The sequence below is a fragment of the Drosophila yakuba genome, chromosome 3R (genome assembly GCF_016746365.2).
Source record: "Drosophila yakuba strain Tai18E2 chromosome 3R, Prin_Dyak_Tai18E2_2.1, whole genome shotgun sequence".
Lineage (NCBI taxonomy): Eukaryota > Metazoa > Arthropoda > Insecta > Diptera > Drosophilidae > Drosophila > Drosophila yakuba.
This window is the reverse complement of record NC_052530.2, coordinates 17,723,953-17,739,200: the sequence shown is the minus strand read 5'-3', so window position 1 is coordinate 17,739,200 and position 15,248 is coordinate 17,723,953. Positions and strand designations below refer to the sequence as shown.

Below are 15,248 nucleotides of genomic sequence, written 5' to 3'. Positions count from 1 at the left end.
TTCATACAAATTCGATTTAAGAGAAGAGAAACTATGTTTATTCACGGCGTTGCCGGATCGTTGCTTGAGCCGAATGTACCGCGTGCAAGCGATGTACCTAAGTTACCGGTTATTTAAAATGTATGCTACTGATAAGGAAAAGAAATAATGTTCTGCTCGATTATTATAGGGATTTACTAATAAGTCATTTTAAGACAATGGCTTAAAGAAAGCAATACTACTGCACTAATGATTTCAATAACATTTTTGGTATATTTGCATATATCGATACTAATTTCTAACGTTTTCAAATAGGGCACTACTGATCGGTATTAAATGTAAGATTAGAAATGTTAGATCTCATCTAAACGTATGTAACAGTATGTATACTCGGTTTATGAATGAAATGTGAATATGCCGGCGTGCAGGGCATTGAAAGCTCTACAAAGCCCTCGGTCCTCGGTTGCACAACTACGATTATGTTATCTGAACGCGATCCGAAAGCGACTCTCTGGTAATTCACAGCCGCCGGCCGAACTTAATGTTAGTCTCAGTTTCAGTCTCAGTTTGAATCGCAGTCGCAGTCGCAGTCGCAGTCTCATTCGTTCCGCTTAGCTGTATCGTATCTGAACGATCCGGTCCCGATCCGGCATGGGAAGTTTTCCAGCTCTACTTGTTGTTGTCGGCTCGCTGGCATTGGGCGCGAATGGTGAGTGTGTACGGAATACGGGATCGTAAACAAGTCTGGCTGTGAACTTAACGTGGGATCTCCGATCTGCAACCTTCGATATTCCAGCTCAACTCCCGACAATCAATTGTGTGTCGCGAATCCCGAGTGGCCGGGTCACCGGTCACTGCATTTCGATCCGGGAGTGTGACTACTTTATGAGAATCCTGCTATCCAGCAATCTCAGCCAGAGCGATCGCAACCTGCTCCGTGAGAATCAGTGCGGAGTGCGTGCCAACGACGTCCAGGTGGGTGATTCACCAGAGAGATACCCAACTCGATCCATTAAACGCTACTAAACAAAAAGCTTGATTATATAGGCCTGTTCCGGTTTTCACTTTCACTGCCCAGCTTCTTTTTTTTCATTTTTATTATTTTTAAAGACGCTTGTCTTCTTATCATTTGCTACAGATAAGCACTTGTAAACGAAATCAAAAAGTTTCATTTCAAAATCGTGCTGCAAATTGGGAAATACACAACATTTTAATACTACAAGTGCTCGTGCTTGTGGAATAAGTACCAAGTAAAATATGATTCTCCTTTTCTAAAGTATTTTGGATTATATATTTTACTTAAAAAAACTTTTTTAATTCTGTTGAAAAAGTAAGTGACCTCAAACTGCTACATAAAATTTTAATTAAACTTGTTATTCAAGTAAAGTTTTAAGACTTCCTCGTATAAGAGTAACTCAATTGTTTGGGATTACACTTAAGACCAACCTATTTTTTCAGGTGTGCTGTCCTAGTACCGCCGGCTTGGGTGCCCTCAACCACCCACTTTTGCCCACGGATTGCGGGAAGGTTCGTTGGCAGCGTTCGAATGGCACAGATACGCGAATCAGGGAGTTTCCCTGGCTGGCCCTCATTGAGTATACGCGCGGTAAGTGCGCCGTTTTAGGTGACATGTAAGTCAGAATATTAATCCCCCAGCATTTTAATCCGCCAGGCAACCAGGAGAAGATCCATGCGTGTGGCGGAGTGCTGATCAGTGATCGCTATGTGCTAACTGCTGCCCACTGTGTGGCACAGGCGGCGACCAACAATCTGCAGATCACAGCGGTTCGTCTGGGTGAATGGGACACCAGCACGAATCCGGACTGTCAGTACCATCAGGACAGTAAGGTGGCGGATTGCGCGCCGCCCTATCAGGACATAGCCATCGAGGAGCTGCTGCCCCATCCCCAGTACAATCGCACCGACAGGACGCAGATCAACGACATTGCCCTCGTCCGGCTGGCAAGTCCTGCCAGGCTGAACGACTTTGTGCAACCCATTTGCCTGCCCAACAAGCAGCTGCGAGCGGACGAGCTGGAGGGCCTGGTCACCGAGTTGGCCGGTTGGCAGGCTAGATCCACGCCCAGGATGCGAAAAAGCTATGTGACCATCAGTTCCATTGAGGAGTGCCAGAGGAAGTACGCCAGCCAGCAATTGCACATCCAGGCTTCCCAGCTCTGTGGCCTGACCAATTCCCAGGAGTGCTACGGCAACGCCGGTGGACCACTGATGCTGTTCAAGAACGAGGGCTATCTGCTCGGTGGACTGGTGTCGTTTGGACCCATTCCCTGTCCCAATCCCGACTGGCCGGATGTTTACACCAGGGTGGCGTCCTATATCGATTGGATTCATGGCAGTCTCAAAGCATAGAGTGAAGAAGATACTTGGAGCAATAAAAAAAAGTTGAATATAAAAACGAAAATAATAAGATCTTTTAATTCAAATCTGAGAATATAGGTTAAAAAAAAGTGGATAAATAGGATTTAGCATATGCAGTTGGTATTATTTATTTTAAAATTGGCGCCCATTATTATTCAATGTGGTATTTTCGGTCGCGTTAGGCGCAGAACTTTTGGTAGGATTCCGGTGCTAGCAGCTGGTTACACTTCAATCGAGTTTTAGGTCGCTTAGAATAAAATTCGCGAACTAACAAATTGGCAACAAATTTCCAGTTGGCGCGCAAAGTGTTAAAAAAGTGCTAAGTTAATCAGTTATTGTGTTGGCAACATGGCAGAAGCTGTAAAAAATGGTAAAAATCGTCACTCGGGGAGCGCTGAAAAAGGCAAGCGACAAATGGCGACTGTCTTATTGGATTGTTTTTTTTTCTCTCCTCTGCCACTGCATTTGGCAGAGTTGCATTTTCAAGTTTTTTTTGGCGGTTTTCATTTGAATTTGGTCTTTTTGCTCCTTTCAGAAAGTGGCTCCCAACAGCGGCCTTTGGATGGCGGCGGGGGAGGCGGTGGTGGCAGTGGAGGGGGCGGCGCGGGAATGCCCAAGAGGAAACATCGCCGGGGAAAGAAGTCCAAGATGCTGCCCAAGAAAACCAAGAACCATTATCCGCAGTGGAAACTCGATATGCCCACGGGTGCGGGTGCAACGCTGGAGGGGAATCAACGACAGAATAGCAGAACCAAGCTAGTTCGTTCGCGCTCCTTGCTCGTTCCGTACAACACCAACCGCTTCCTGATGGAGGAGCACATGTCGGAGCTGCACAAAGATGACTCCGACGACAACTGTTTTGGCTCGCAGACCGAGGACCAGGTGCTCTTCCTGTCCAAGGAGTTCTCCGATGTCTACGAGCGGGCGCGACTCGAACGTCTCGAGACGATGAGCAAGCAGGAGCTCATCCAGGAGTGCTTGCAGATCGAAGATCGGTACTCAAAGGCCCAGAACATGTCCAAGGAGTTTGGAGCCAAGTTACGAGCGCAGGACGATAAGCTACGCCAGCTGACGAGGGAGAATCAATGTAAGCGATGGTTTTAATAATTTTAAAAACACGAATTCGTAAATGAATAACGTGTACCTCTTATTCCAGTTCTGCGCTCCCACTTCTTGCGCTCGTGTTCCGCGACAGCTGGACCAGCAGCAGCTGCAGCGGCCGCAGCTTCCCCACCCTCGGCGGTGGCGCCAACGCCCAGCTCCGCTTGCGAGCTGCAGGCCAGACAACAGCCGCCCCAGCAGCCACAGCCCACACCCATGGACTCCTCCAGCGAGGACAGCGAGAGCGACAGCAGCAGCACCACGTCGAGCACCACATCCAGTACTTCCTCGAGCAGCAGCGATGGCCACGAAATGGGCGTGGCCGGCCTGAACATCGCCAATGGACATGCCGAGCGGCATGAGAGGAGTCGTACCCGATCGAGATCTAGATCACCAATCCACCTGAATGGCCATGCCAACGAGGAGGAGCGTCAGCGCCTACTAGACGGAAATCAAATGGACGAGGACGACAACTCCAGCGATGTACCCAGACCGGGTGATGCAGTTGTCAAATAGGATGGAGTATGTCACTCCGCCCCGTGTAAATAAAAGACTCAATTGTGGTAGAATGTGGCGACAAATGGACAAAAACCTTGTTTAGTTTTTAAGTCATCTGTGGACGCCTCAATGGTGGGGAGTTCATTTCAATCATCAGTTAGCTCATCAGAAAGCATTCATCATAAATCATTAGCATTACTTCATTATCTGCATACGACGCCTCCCAATTGTATTTTTGTTGGTCTGTATGGTGTATAGTTTAGCGATGTTGCCTCGAAGCGTTGATTTTAATGGAATTTTGTATAATGAAAAGCCGATTTGTAGGTAAATAAAAAGTTAAAACGTGAATTGGAATAAATAATAGTTTTCCTTTTTGTTTTCAGTGGGATGTACAGTAAATTTAATTTATATGAGCTAGGTTTCTAGATTGTTATTAACATATTTGGTCCTTGGGACATTTTTCTCTTCTTCAGGTTTAACATCAAATAAATAGTTTCGACTTACTAAAAGACTTGATTTGAGTCAGTGCTTTGGCTTGAATTAGTCTCCACGAGCTTGCCTGCTATTGACTTCACTAATGAGCAGTACTCCGTAGCGTAGAGCGTCCTGGAAATGCCCGCGTAACCTACACCAACCAGTCTTTGTTCCGCCAAAGTTGCCTGTGGCTTAATATCGATTCGCTTGGGTCCTCGAACTGGCATCCATCCGCTGACAGGCCACCTATTCGCTGTCATAACTCCTCTTATGGCAACGTTTAAGCCCATCACGGACAAGGTATCATCTCTATACTCATTGAGCATGCAATCTGATAGGCCCAAGTCATTTATGGCGACCACGACATCATCGATTTCCTTGAAATGCGGCAGATAATTGGCATGTATAAAGTTTACAAAATTCCTGGGCTCTGTGTTAAAGGCTTCGGTTATTTCTTCTGGGCTGTGTAACATAGTTTTGTCCTCATTAACTAAAGAAAATCAAGAGTTAGATGTATTTGAAAAGAGTGATGTTAGATGTGACTTACACTTAGGATTTAGTACCCTCCCGAGTGCGTGCATCAGAGTAATTGATTCGTCTCTACCAATTGACTTCAAAGTACTTTGCATTTTCTTCTTCCGACCCTTGGCGGCTACACTGACATTTAGCTGCTTGGTCGGCATGCTGGGAACTCCTTTTAAAGAGCTGAGATGTAGATTAATTAGGGCATTTCTTATGTCGCCCTGGGCGCCTACAACTATTGAATCAACAACAGCGGTCGAGGGCACCTTGTAAGTAGCTTTGTTCTGCGGCTGCTGCATTACGGAACAGAAGGTTTTTATAGACTTTTGCATAATTGTGGATGCGATAGCATTGAAGCTGATATGCTCGATGCGATGTTTGGCCTTCAGCTGATCTGGAAAAAGGCGGTAGCTGATGTTCAATCCTCGAGATTTAGCATCGGCAACGATAAACACCAGGGGAGATTTGCCATAGGCGGTGTACTCACTGAAATGGATGAAAATTGCATTAAGAGTTGTGTAGATTATAGTTGGTGCAACGCCAAAGCCCACCGGTTTTACCTACTTCAGTAACTCCTCAAAGTTGGCCTCCTTATCGCTGAGCAGCACGTTGGGAAAGTCCTCGACAAGAAGCAGTCTCTTATTCTGCGAGTCAAGCAGGGATTTGTATCGCGAGGCACGGAGCAGGAAGCTTTTAAATGCCTCTAGATGAGAGCCCACATAGGAGGTGCCACTATTTTGGTCACCCAAGGCGTTGATCACCTCACAATCGACAGGATTGATCCACTCCTGCAGCTGGTACCCAAACTCCTTGGCGAGGACTCGCAACGTGGCTGTTTTACCAGCACCTGTGGGTCCGGTAAGTAGGCACATTTGAGCCGGGAACTTCTTGCGCATAGCTTCGCAGTGACGCAGCCAATCGCGTAGTTCGCCGACCTTCTTGGGATGCACCGCCAAGTCATCGCTGGTGGCTGGCTCAAAGCTTTCCATCCAGTTTTCTTTTACTTCCGGCGGTGGCCCAGTGATGTCCGCATCCTGGTCATCATCCATGGCCGTAAGATCCACCAATTCGGCGTCCGGAATCGGGGTTGGCATCGAGTTTATGCTTGGAGTTCTTGACCTCGACACTCTGAAGCTGCTCACATTGCTTGCACTTCTTGTGCGCTTGGCGGGCATGGTTTCCGAGGGAGTTGGAGTGGCGGTCAAGTTCATCTCGCTGAAGGCGCATCGCACCCAGGTTTTCTAAGCATTAGTTTATTGTTATTCAGTCTGAAAAACATCAAATTCAAATTGTTTACCTTCCGTGCGCTCATTTTAAGAATTTCTTCCTCTTCTTCTTCGACAGTGTTACCAGATGGAACAATGTTGATACTTCATGGAATAATCGATAAGCTTATCGAATGAGCGCGTTATTTAAACTGAGCTATTTGTTCTTTTAATATATATAGATATAGTTTTTTTTTATTTATTAAAGTTTTAACAAAAACGCTTCAAACTTTTAATGCTGGATAAATAAAGTAGGCAAAGTATGGGAAAAACATATGTAAACACTTACAAAATCCGAAAGCTTTTCAAAAGAACTTTTTGTCCCGTTTTTTCTGCGTTTTGAACGGCGTTGCAGCCATTGCATTTTATCATTGTTACTGCGAGTTGACTCGTTTCTTTAACCTTTTTTCCGTGTTTTAAATTTTGTTTAGTGTTTTTTTTATTTATGTTCAATTTAATTTGCAACTAATAACATGAAACTAAAGCTGCTTAATACCGATTATAGCTCGGACGATGAGAGCGAGGAGGAAATGCCAAATGATAATCCTGCGCCCGAAGAATCAGACATGGGTGAAGAAGAGGAGCTGACGGAGGAAGATGAGGAGATGGAGGAGAGGGAGGATCAGTCGGAGGGTGATGAGCCCGAGGTAAATAATCCCGGAGCTGATCGCCATCCCTATCCCACTCCGCCGCCCGATGCGGGCTCGAAAATGGTGCCCCCTGATTCTGAGAACCCCAAATCGATGGTCCCGAAACCAAAGGGTACGCTCATATCCCTAGCTCTCATGGCCATCGGCAAGCTGGCGAGCAGATCGGGGTCTTCGGTTCAGGCCATAATGACATACCTTAAGGACAATGGTCAGGAATGGAAGGATCCCAAGAAAACCGCCCGTTTCATGCATCGAGCTCTGAAACTGGCCGAATCCAACGGCGAAGTGGTGATGGTCAAGCGCTCCTTTAAACTCACCGATAAGCAGAAGAGCTCCTCCAAGGCTGTGGAGAAGATGAAGGCCAAGAAGCAGAAGGAGAAGGAGAAGAAAGCCAAGGCCGAGCAAATTCAAAAGGAGAAGATTCAGAAGAAGGAGGCCAAGGAGAAGATGAAGGAGAAGAAGAAGGCAGCCAAGGAAAAACCCAGCAAACCAACCGAGCGGAAAACAAAACAAGTATGTTGTTGATTCTAGAATCTATTTAAAAAATTTCAAATTTAAGAGATTTCCATTAATATTACCCAAAAAATATATATCAGAAATAATCGTAAATGCAATAACAATAAAAATAGATTGGTTTGTTTAAACTTGCATATCAGACTTGATGGAATATATTATTTACTAAGATTAAATTAATAGTAAACCGTTATTTACCCACAGGCTGGAAAAAAGAAGAAGCCCGACGACGAATCCAAGAATAAGCCGCCATCATCCAAGGCAGCCTCCTCCGCTGCTGCCCAGGCCTTGCTGGAGACATCACAGATACCGAACCCGGAAGCGGAAAAAAAGGCGGCCAAGCCCAAGATCAAGGCGGAACCATCCGAGGCGGGGAAAGCCAAAAAGCCACGAAAGTCCATTGGAACTCTGGCGCAGCCCAAGACACCCAGGCCGAAAGTGAAGGCGGTCAAGAAACTGGTGGCTGGAAAGGGTGTCACCTCCGCACCGGATCTTTCCGATATGGAGGCCCAGGCCACGTCCACTCCGCAGATGGCTACCAAGGGAAAGCGCAAGCGCAAAGTCTAGTAATAACTTGTATGTTTCTTAAGTACATGTGAAACTTTGTTAAAATAAAATTTATAATTTTCAGTTCCAATAAGAGTTACCAATATTTTAATTGTCCTTTTTGTTAAGTCATTTAAAGTTTTGAAAAGGAATTGCCAACATTCTTCCAATATAGAAATTAAAATATTAAACTTTTTTTTATCCCGAGGCCTTTATATAAAGGTTCAACCTTCTTCCAAAAACACATTTTCTCATTTCAATTGAGTTAAACATATATTTTAACATAACTTCGGTTCTATACACATTTGATATTGTTCTTACATATGGGGTGTAACGTAATTCCTTGCAACATTGAGACAATTTTAACTGATTTCGCTACTGAATGACTCTTTAAATTACTTTTTCAATATTCCCAGCTATACAACACTTTTTACTTTGATTAATTCGAGGCGGCGCATTTGTTGTGACAATTTAACTTCTTTGGTTTTTATTTACAAAAGCATATTGCATATAAACATACATGTACATAAATACAGGGGATTACCGTAGAGTATAGTATAGTTACAGATACATTTACGCAGCTATCGTTAGGGGCTAAAATAAAACTTCACATGCAGCGCTTAAACATTAACCATTGAGATACATACATACTTAGCACATGAGTTAAGCAACGCCTTACGTCTAACTAGTGGGGCATTGGTAAAGGAATGAATATCAAAGACGACGCAGTCGTAGTCAAAGTCAGTGCCAAATGAAATTTAATCGTAACTTAACTAAAACCTAAGTCAATTCCACGCAGGGTGGGTATTTAGACAGACCAAGAGCATAGCCAAGAATCACAAAGCGGCGGAGAATACAGGCTATAGTATTTTCTTACTTTCACACAAAGGTATGATTTTGAACAATTTAAGATTTAAGAAATACGCTTTCCTGATGCCTTGAATAAAATGGTGATCACTATGTGTTACGTAATATTTAAGAAACTTTGCTTGGCTATAACATGTCTAAACTATCAATGAACTATAATTACATTTTAAAATTTGATAAGGATGAGATTTTCAGTTCTTATGAATCAACCGACACCCACTCATCCTTTATTTTCCAATAAATATTTCATGCTATGCTCTGTGGTCAAGCCCTTCATGTGTTTCCCTTGGTGTTTCTTAGTCTACTTGCTCTGCTCGAATCGCTGTGTCAGCGATGCAATGTTGGACTTTACAGTGGGTGGCGTGGGCGCTGCTCCGCCAATGGCCCGCTTTCCCAGTACTCCTCCCGCTCCTCCGCCGCTGAAGGACGGCTTTGCTGAGAGCGGTTTGGGCTTTTGAATGGTGGCCGATGGCGCTGTGGCCGACGCTCCGGCCGTTCCATTCGGCAGTGTTTTCGTTGTGCTCTTCATAAAGGATTTGGGACGGGCGGAATTGGCTACTCCGCTCATGCTGCCGCTGCTGCTCCGTTTGGCCAGCTGGACAACTGGCGCTGGCTGCGACTGAACGCTATTGCCCGCCGCCGGCTTGAAGCTGGACATGCTGGGCTGCGCCTGCGATTTGTCCGCCACAGTGGGCTTAACCCGAGCCACGGGCGCATTGGCTGGCGGCGGGCGATGATATGTGCTTGCAGATGCATTAGCTGCCTTCTCCTCCAGCACACTGCTCGCTGGCTTGGGTGGAGCAGGACGCTGGGGGCTTTTTGGGGGATCTGCGGGTGGTGGAGAAGCTACTGCTGCTGCTGCTGCAGCAGCCACGGGCTTTCCTGAGTATATGGAATCCCCGTTAATCTTCTCCAGTTCATTCACTATTTCATTCAGCAGTCCCATATCGCTGCCATTACTCGCCCTGTTGGCCACCAAATCGCTGCGCTTGAGGGTCTGTGCCGCTGGCGGAATCTCATCAATTACGGAGTAAATGTCGTCGTTCGAGGCTCTAACTTCGTTCTCCACAAATTCGCAGTCGTCATAGGTGTTCTCCACCGATCTCTGGGCAGTGGAAACCGGCCGCTGATAGCCCGATGAGCTGATGGAGTTGGTTTTCTTGACCACCACAGGCGGAGGCCTTGGAGGTGGCGACTTGGGTCTCGAGGCGCCATTGCTATTCACCTGACCACTTTTGGGGCGTGGCAGTCCCGGTGGAGAACGCATGGATCCAAAGCTCTGTAGTGGAGTCTTTTTGGTGGGCGAACGCATGGATTGTGCGCGTTTTACCAGATTCTGGGTTTCCTCCTCGCGGGGAGTGGTCTCCGAATCGGAATTGGACGATTCAGCTTGGGGAGCAGCGGGCACTGGCATAGGGGCGGAAATTTCCAGGGTTCGCAGACGCTCCCGATCGATGTAGGTCTTCTCTTTCAGTGGCGGTTTCTCCTCCTTTTTCAGAAACGAAGCAAATCGACGTATGGTACCATCTCGTTTAACATTAAGCTTGGGATCCGAGTGTAGAGGCACTGGAGGAGCAGATCGACTGGGCGAGAGATCCTCTGTGCTGTCCTTGAGTGGCACCATGCTTAGTGTACTAGAATCCAGTTTGGGTGGTGAGATTATCGGACGTGCCGTTGAGCCAGGATTGGGTGGTGGCAAGGCAGGCGCTGGCCTCACCCACGTGGCTTCCGGTTTTGGAGATGGGGGATGAATGGGAGCCGTGCCCGGCTTTACTGCTGGCGGTGGTGGTGCCATCCGTTGTGGTGCCTCCTGCTGCACAGTGGGCTGCACAAAGGCCACATTCGGTCCGCTGTAGTTGCTCGCTGGTGAAGTTGCATCGTTCAGCGGTCGCAGAGTGAAGCCATCGAATTTGCCAAATAGTCCAGCTGACGGTGTGGAGTCGCTTGGCGATTTTAATAGTGCCGAATCCATATCATCCGTACTGCTGGGCGTGGACTTTAACAATCCATTACTTGGCGGTGGCCCAGTGCCATTTTGATTGGTTCGCGTTGTGATGGGTTTGCTTCCACCCGACGATTTCAAGCTGCAAGGACAATCAAATATGTGGATTATTATGTGGAAATATGAGAAAGTTTAAAGATTAAAACATTTTGTAACATACCAAATGAAAAACACGTGCATTAACCAAACACCAGTGCTAGAGATAGTAAAACATAGCGTGGAGGAAAGTAGACATACAAAAGCAAGACAAACATCAAGCCAACACCAAAAGTTAAAGCATCACATTTATTGCAGTAACATACATAGAGAATTGGGTAAACTAAAACTAGGAACAAATTCAAATTATGGACTATGTTAGTACAAGGGATTGGGGATTGTGGGTGGTATTAACACAAAAGTGCAAACGGGTATCGTGTTGAAATGAAAAGAGTTTTCTTCGGTTTTCCGAATTACCAGTATATCATTGCGGATTATTAAAGGTTTCTTAAGTACTTTCTCTAGATCACGTATTTACTATTTTTGTGTTTGCTTTTTGCTGAATTAAGGAATATATACATGGATAATTTTTAGGGGTTACAAATATTTTTGGAATATAATTATTTCCTTTTCATATATATATAACATTATATAAGACACAAAAAGGAAGCCTATCCTAATAATTTATAATCCGAAACACTAAACCTCTTTGGATTTCGAGTTCATATGTATTCCTGAAAAATTCTGCAATGATATTGAAATGCCATGGGCCAAGCGCAAAGTCATGCAGTATTTTTGTGGCAGTGCAAGCGTTTTTCACTGTAGTTAATTGGTGGTTTTAGTATTTGGCGCACCTCGCGGGGTCGCTCTGTATGAACTGGGCGCCCTCGGTGAGTGCCAGTGGATTTGTGGTGGCATTTAGCCGCGGAGCTGTGATATCCAGCTTGCGTCTCAGTGTGCTGTTGTTCGTGTTGCTCTTGTCATTCTGGTTAAGTGACTCAGTGTTGTTGTTATTGGAGGTTGAGTGCGTGGAACGCGCGAGAGCAATGGGTTTCGAGGTGGTCGCCTTTGGTCGCACCTCTTGGGTGCTACGGCTTTTTGGCACAGAGGGCGGCTGAATATTCAACTGATGCACTACATCTGGATTGGACTTGTGGCGCGGCAGAATGGCGTGTATGTTAGTAATGGTGGCCGGAGCCGTGTTAGTTACAACACCAGTTGCAAGCTGGCGATTGGTGTGGAGTGGCAGTGGAGGTGGTGCGGAGCGTGCAGGGGTCTGTTTTATAGCTAGTGTGGTGGAGATGCTGCTGTCGGGACTGGTGTCCTCTTTCGAGCCGCTGCTGAAGGAAGAGGTCGATACATACATATTGTCCGCCAGCTTTCCGCGCGTCAGCATTCCGTTCTTGTAGCAGTGATAGAGGAACCAGAAGATGGCCACCACGGGCAGCACAAAGAAGAACAGCACGTAAAGGAATCGCTTGAAGCCCACCGAACCTGCAAATATGGAAATCATATGAAATCTGCGTGTTTGGGGACCATTAACAAACATACCATTTGGATCTGTGGCTGGTCCACTGTCCGGGGAACCTCCAGATCCCGCCTTCGAGCACGCTTCCCCGCCGAATCCAACATCACAGTGGCAGTGGCCGCGACTGTTGCAAATGCCATTGCCATTGCAATCCTCCGGACACGGCTTTCCCATGCCCGTCTGCCGAACCGTGGCCACCGGCAGGCATCGCTGATCCACACACATCTTATCGGTGCCGCATTTCGCTCCGTTGGGCGTCAGGCCGGGATCGGTGGTCTGCAAACCCAGATCCACCAGGGCAGTGCGACAGGCAACTATCTTGCGATCGTGACTGATATAGGAATGGGACAGCACAGCTGCCGATTCCATGCCGAATTCGAGGCGTTCGTTTAAGTGAATGCAGTGGAGCATTCCGCAATTGACATGCTGCTCCTCGCAGCGCAAGAAGGTCTTGTTCAGTCTATTGTAGCCGCAGTTTCCCAACCTAGTGCCCTCGGTGTTCTTGTTGTAGCAATGCTCCGAGTTATCACCTGTGGGTCCCCACAGCGTTCGACACTGATTGGAGTGGGAGCGACAGGTGCCGTGGAAGCAGTAGGCCTGACCGCCGTCGCAGGGCTCCGTATCCCGCCGGAAGACATCCGCCGGACAGTATTCCGACTCCCCGGTGCAGTACTCCGGTAAATCGCACTCGTTTTCAGCTTCCCGACAGGCACTGCCCGCTATTTTGGGTCGACATGTGGTCAGATCGCAGCATTCTCCGGTGGCACAGGTGGCATTTTTGGAGTGCAACATGCAGGTCTGAGCATTGCAACAGGCATTCTCACAGTGCTCCGGCAATCCGCAATCGCACTGCTCGCCAGGCTCCACGAAGCCATTGCCGCAGGTCGGTGATTCGAACAACCTTTCCGGCTTGTTCCTCAGGCAGTAGTTCATGCCGCGCGAGAAGGCTATCGTGAGCTGATCAATGCTGCAGCTGCTCCAGTTAACTGGAATAAACGAGGTACTCGAGGCGGCCATCACACACTTCTCATCCCGACAATGACACTCCGGTGTATCGTGCTCCATGCCAAAGTTATGTCCCATCTCGTGGGCCATTGTGGTGGCCACCATTGCTGGATTGGGACTGTGCTGCATGCTCACACCGCCGGAGTACTCGTACGTGCAGATGGGACCCTTCAGTGCCTTGCCCACCACACCGCCGGCGAAGTTCTCCTTGGTCAGCAGCTGGGCATTATCGTTGGGGTGATCCAGCACCAGTTTGGTGCTCCGGTAGTTCAAAAAATTTCGCAGTGTCACGTCGCCATCACTGGAGAACTCGATTTCATTGCTCTCGTTCCAGATCACCACGCCCACCAGGGCCACAAATATGTTTAAGGGCACATAGAGCTACACCATTGGATAAAAGACATTGATTAGTTTCACTTGATTATAGACGTAGCTCCAATATGAGCATACTTACCGCATTGATAATGTTGGCAATGCCCTTGCAGTACTGGTGCACCTTCTTGGTGTTCTCTTGGAAGTTTTTGTACACCTTGTTGTCCACAACGATGACCAGCTCCACGTAGCTGGAGTACTTGTTGGCATTGTAAGGCCCCCGGATCAATTGACTGCTATCGTCCGCCTGACGCCGCTTCCGGAGCAGGGTCCTCGTGAGTTCTCCGCCATCTAGGCGGAGTGGCAGTGATGGAATCCCTCCTCCAAGTCCGTTGTCCTCGTCAGCCTTTTCGTAGTCGTGACTGTGGTTGTCCCTGTGGCTATCATAGCCACAGGTGGCGTTCGTTGGATGCATGTCTGTCTGCCTGCGGAGACAAATAGAAGGTAATTTGATATTTCCGTGGCCAACAAAAGAAATTAATAACGGAAGTGACGGTGGCGCATAAACATAATGAATGAGCAGTAGGTTATGGTGGTTATGGTTACGAATTTCGCTCTGTTTATGGGCATTGGGTAAATATACCCGAAAAGGCAAATATTTGTGGCCCACAAATAGGTAAACATTTGGCCAGCAAACTTCAAAATACACATTCCCGACTGACCCCACATTTATAACCACCAGTAAGGTATATTTCGCCTGGGTCGAAGTGGGCACAAACACCGATAAGATAAGCGCCGTTTGGAAAGGAGAATGGTGGCTTGATCGGTATCGTGAACTGGGGAAGAGGCACCTTAAACTTCAACTAGGTAGTTATCATAAGGCGAACTCATCGAGAGTTGTGTATATGTAGGGTAAGAAATATATACTAATTTAGTGGTTATTCAACTATAAACGCTTGAATTCTTAGCTATTTTAACAACTCACCTCAGCAGATAGTGGTCATCCTGCAGTCGCCCCCTGCTGCCGACATGGGGATGGATGAAGTACGTCTGCCTGCCATCGAAAACGATGCCATCGAGAGCACCATCACAGGTGGAGAGCGCTACCACGGAGTCTGGTTGACCACGAATGTGTCCCTGTGATGGGAAAAGCAAATAAGAAATCACAAATATTAACCATTAATTCTATTTAGTTAAAACTGAGCAATAAATTAGTCTGAAATTAGACTGTCACATACCTGATAATGGCATAAGTCAACCTCAGTCTTGGTGAAGGTGGTAACCACATGGCCAGGAGTGGCTCCTCGGCTGGCATTCTGGGACCGCAGGAAGTGGGAGTCCGGCAGGAGGCGATCGTTGCGCTGCAGGTCGATGGTAACCCGCTTGCCCTCGTGGGTGTAACTCAGGCTAATCTGCGGCGTGTGAAGGCCGTCCTGGAAGTCAGCAGAGGAGCAGGCAGATGACGTTAACAATATTCCCATATTAAGCCATTTCGTCGGTTGGCCATCCGCATTTATTACAATTTTGCATGCAAATTGTGGGCGTGACATTGTGCCGAGGTGCGAATGTGTGATGTCCTGTGCGCCGCGGGGGTCAGCTGAAATTCCAGGCTGCCACCCTTAACCCTTAAC

General features: G+C 47.2%; 5 protein-coding genes and 1 long non-coding RNA gene across 10 annotated transcripts in view; 4 read left to right on the top strand and 2 right to left on the bottom strand.

Moving 5' to 3' along the window:
* The first annotated feature begins 521 nt into the window (after nucleotides 1-521).
* LOC6537283 (serine protease easter) lies at nucleotides 522-2,401 on the top strand. The gene is made up of 4 exons (XM_002097805.3): nucleotides 522-688; nucleotides 776-954; nucleotides 1,438-1,585; nucleotides 1,652-2,401. The coding sequence occupies exons 1-4, from the start codon at nucleotides 631-633 to the stop codon at nucleotides 2,347-2,349; spliced, it is 1,083 nt and encodes a 360-aa protein (XP_002097841.1). The 5' UTR covers nucleotides 522-630; the 3' UTR covers nucleotides 2,350-2,401.
* A 168-nt stretch (nucleotides 2,402-2,569) lies between these two features.
* Nucleotides 2,570-4,305, top strand: LOC6537282 (protein HEXIM2). 2 transcript variants are annotated; one of them, XM_002097804.4, is made up of 3 exons: nucleotides 2,570-2,728; nucleotides 2,894-3,445; nucleotides 3,515-4,305. In XM_002097804.4, exons 1-3 carry the CDS (start codon nucleotides 2,707-2,709, stop codon nucleotides 3,973-3,975), a joined length of 1,035 nt encoding a protein of 344 aa, XP_002097840.1. In that variant the 5' UTR covers nucleotides 2,570-2,706; the 3' UTR covers nucleotides 3,976-4,305. The 2 variants fall into 2 exon arrangements, with proteins under 2 accessions (XP_002097840.1, XP_015048256.1); XM_015192770.3 differs by having other exon boundaries at nucleotides 2,574-2,761.
* On the bottom strand, nucleotides 4,211-6,336 carry LOC6537281 (cell cycle checkpoint protein RAD17). The gene is made up of 4 exons (XM_002097803.3): nucleotides 6,251-6,336; nucleotides 5,518-6,194; nucleotides 4,979-5,439; nucleotides 4,211-4,921 (listed from the first exon to the last, which is right to left on the bottom strand). Exons 1-4 carry the CDS (start codon nucleotides 6,263-6,265, stop codon nucleotides 4,461-4,463), a joined length of 1,614 nt encoding a protein of 537 aa, XP_002097839.1. The 5' UTR covers nucleotides 6,266-6,336; the 3' UTR covers nucleotides 4,211-4,460.
* Nucleotides 6,337-6,586: 250 nt separating this feature from the next.
* Nucleotides 6,587-8,021, top strand: LOC6537280 (histone H1-I). The gene is made up of 2 exons (XM_002097802.4): nucleotides 6,587-7,381; nucleotides 7,586-8,021. Exons 1-2 carry the CDS (start codon nucleotides 6,692-6,694, stop codon nucleotides 7,946-7,948), a joined length of 1,053 nt encoding a protein of 350 aa, XP_002097838.1. The 5' UTR covers nucleotides 6,587-6,691; the 3' UTR covers nucleotides 7,949-8,021.
* A 160-nt stretch (nucleotides 8,022-8,181) lies between these two features.
* Nucleotides 8,182-15,248, bottom strand: part of LOC6537279 (disintegrin and metalloproteinase domain-containing protein 12) — a 33,008-nt gene continuing 25,941 nt past the window's right edge. For 2 of the 4 annotated variants that reach the window (XM_039376809.1, XM_039376810.1), the window contains 6 exons: nucleotides 14,856-15,050; nucleotides 14,603-14,754; nucleotides 13,760-14,102; nucleotides 12,324-13,686; nucleotides 11,627-12,266; nucleotides 8,182-10,878 (listed from right to left, as the gene is read on the bottom strand). In XM_039376809.1, coding sequence (XP_039232743.1) covers nucleotides 9,096-10,878; nucleotides 11,627-12,266; nucleotides 12,324-13,686; nucleotides 13,760-14,102; nucleotides 14,603-14,754; nucleotides 14,856-15,050 — 4,476 coding nt within the window. In that variant the 3' untranslated portion in view covers nucleotides 8,182-9,095. The remainder of the gene's footprint in view (nucleotides 10,879-11,626; nucleotides 12,267-12,323; nucleotides 13,687-13,759; nucleotides 14,103-14,602; nucleotides 14,755-14,855; nucleotides 15,051-15,248) is intronic. The other 2 variants (XM_039376811.1, XM_002097801.3) reach the window with 1 other exon arrangement.
* LOC120322038 lies at nucleotides 14,102-14,859 on the top strand. The gene is made up of 2 exons (XR_005561830.1): nucleotides 14,102-14,529; nucleotides 14,586-14,859. It is a non-coding gene; the product is annotated as an uncharacterized LOC120322038 (long non-coding RNA).

Excerpts from the sequence above, each read along its gene's own strand:
- LOC6537283 (XM_002097805.3), top strand. The coding sequence starts at position 631 with ATGGGAAGTTTTCCAGCTCTACTTGTTGTTGTCGGCTCGCTGGCATTG. Across the intron at positions 689-775 it reads GCTGGCATTGGGCGCGAATG|CTCAACTCCCGACAATCAAT; the intron begins GTGAGTGTGTAC and ends TCGATATTCCAG. Across the intron at positions 1,586-1,651 it reads CCTCATTGAGTATACGCGCG|GCAACCAGGAGAAGATCCAT; the intron begins GTAAGTGCGCCG and ends TTAATCCGCCAG.
- LOC6537282 (XM_015192770.3), top strand. The coding sequence starts at position 2,707 with ATGGCAGAAGCTGTAAAAAATGGTAAAAATCGTCACTCGGGGAGCGCT. Across the intron at positions 2,762-2,893 it reads CTCGGGGAGCGCTGAAAAAG|AAAGTGGCTCCCAACAGCGG; the intron begins GCAAGCGACAAA and ends TGCTCCTTTCAG. Across the intron at positions 3,446-3,514 it reads GCTGACGAGGGAGAATCAAT|TTCTGCGCTCCCACTTCTTG; the intron begins GTAAGCGATGGT and ends CTCTTATTCCAG.
- LOC6537281 (XM_002097803.3), bottom strand. Across the intron at positions 5,440-5,517 it reads AACTTTGAGGAGTTACTGAA|TGAGTACACCGCCTATGGCA; the intron begins GTAGGTAAAACC and ends CATCCATTTCAG. Across the intron at positions 4,922-4,978 it reads GAGGGTACTAAATCCTAAGT|TTAATGAGGACAAAACTATG; the intron begins GTAAGTCACATC and ends GATTTTCTTTAG.
- LOC6537280 (XM_002097802.4), top strand. The coding sequence starts at position 6,692 with ATGAAACTAAAGCTGCTTAATACCGATTATAGCTCGGACGATGAGAGC. Across the intron at positions 7,382-7,585 it reads CCGAGCGGAAAACAAAACAA|GCTGGAAAAAAGAAGAAGCC; the intron begins GTATGTTGTTGA and ends ATTTACCCACAG.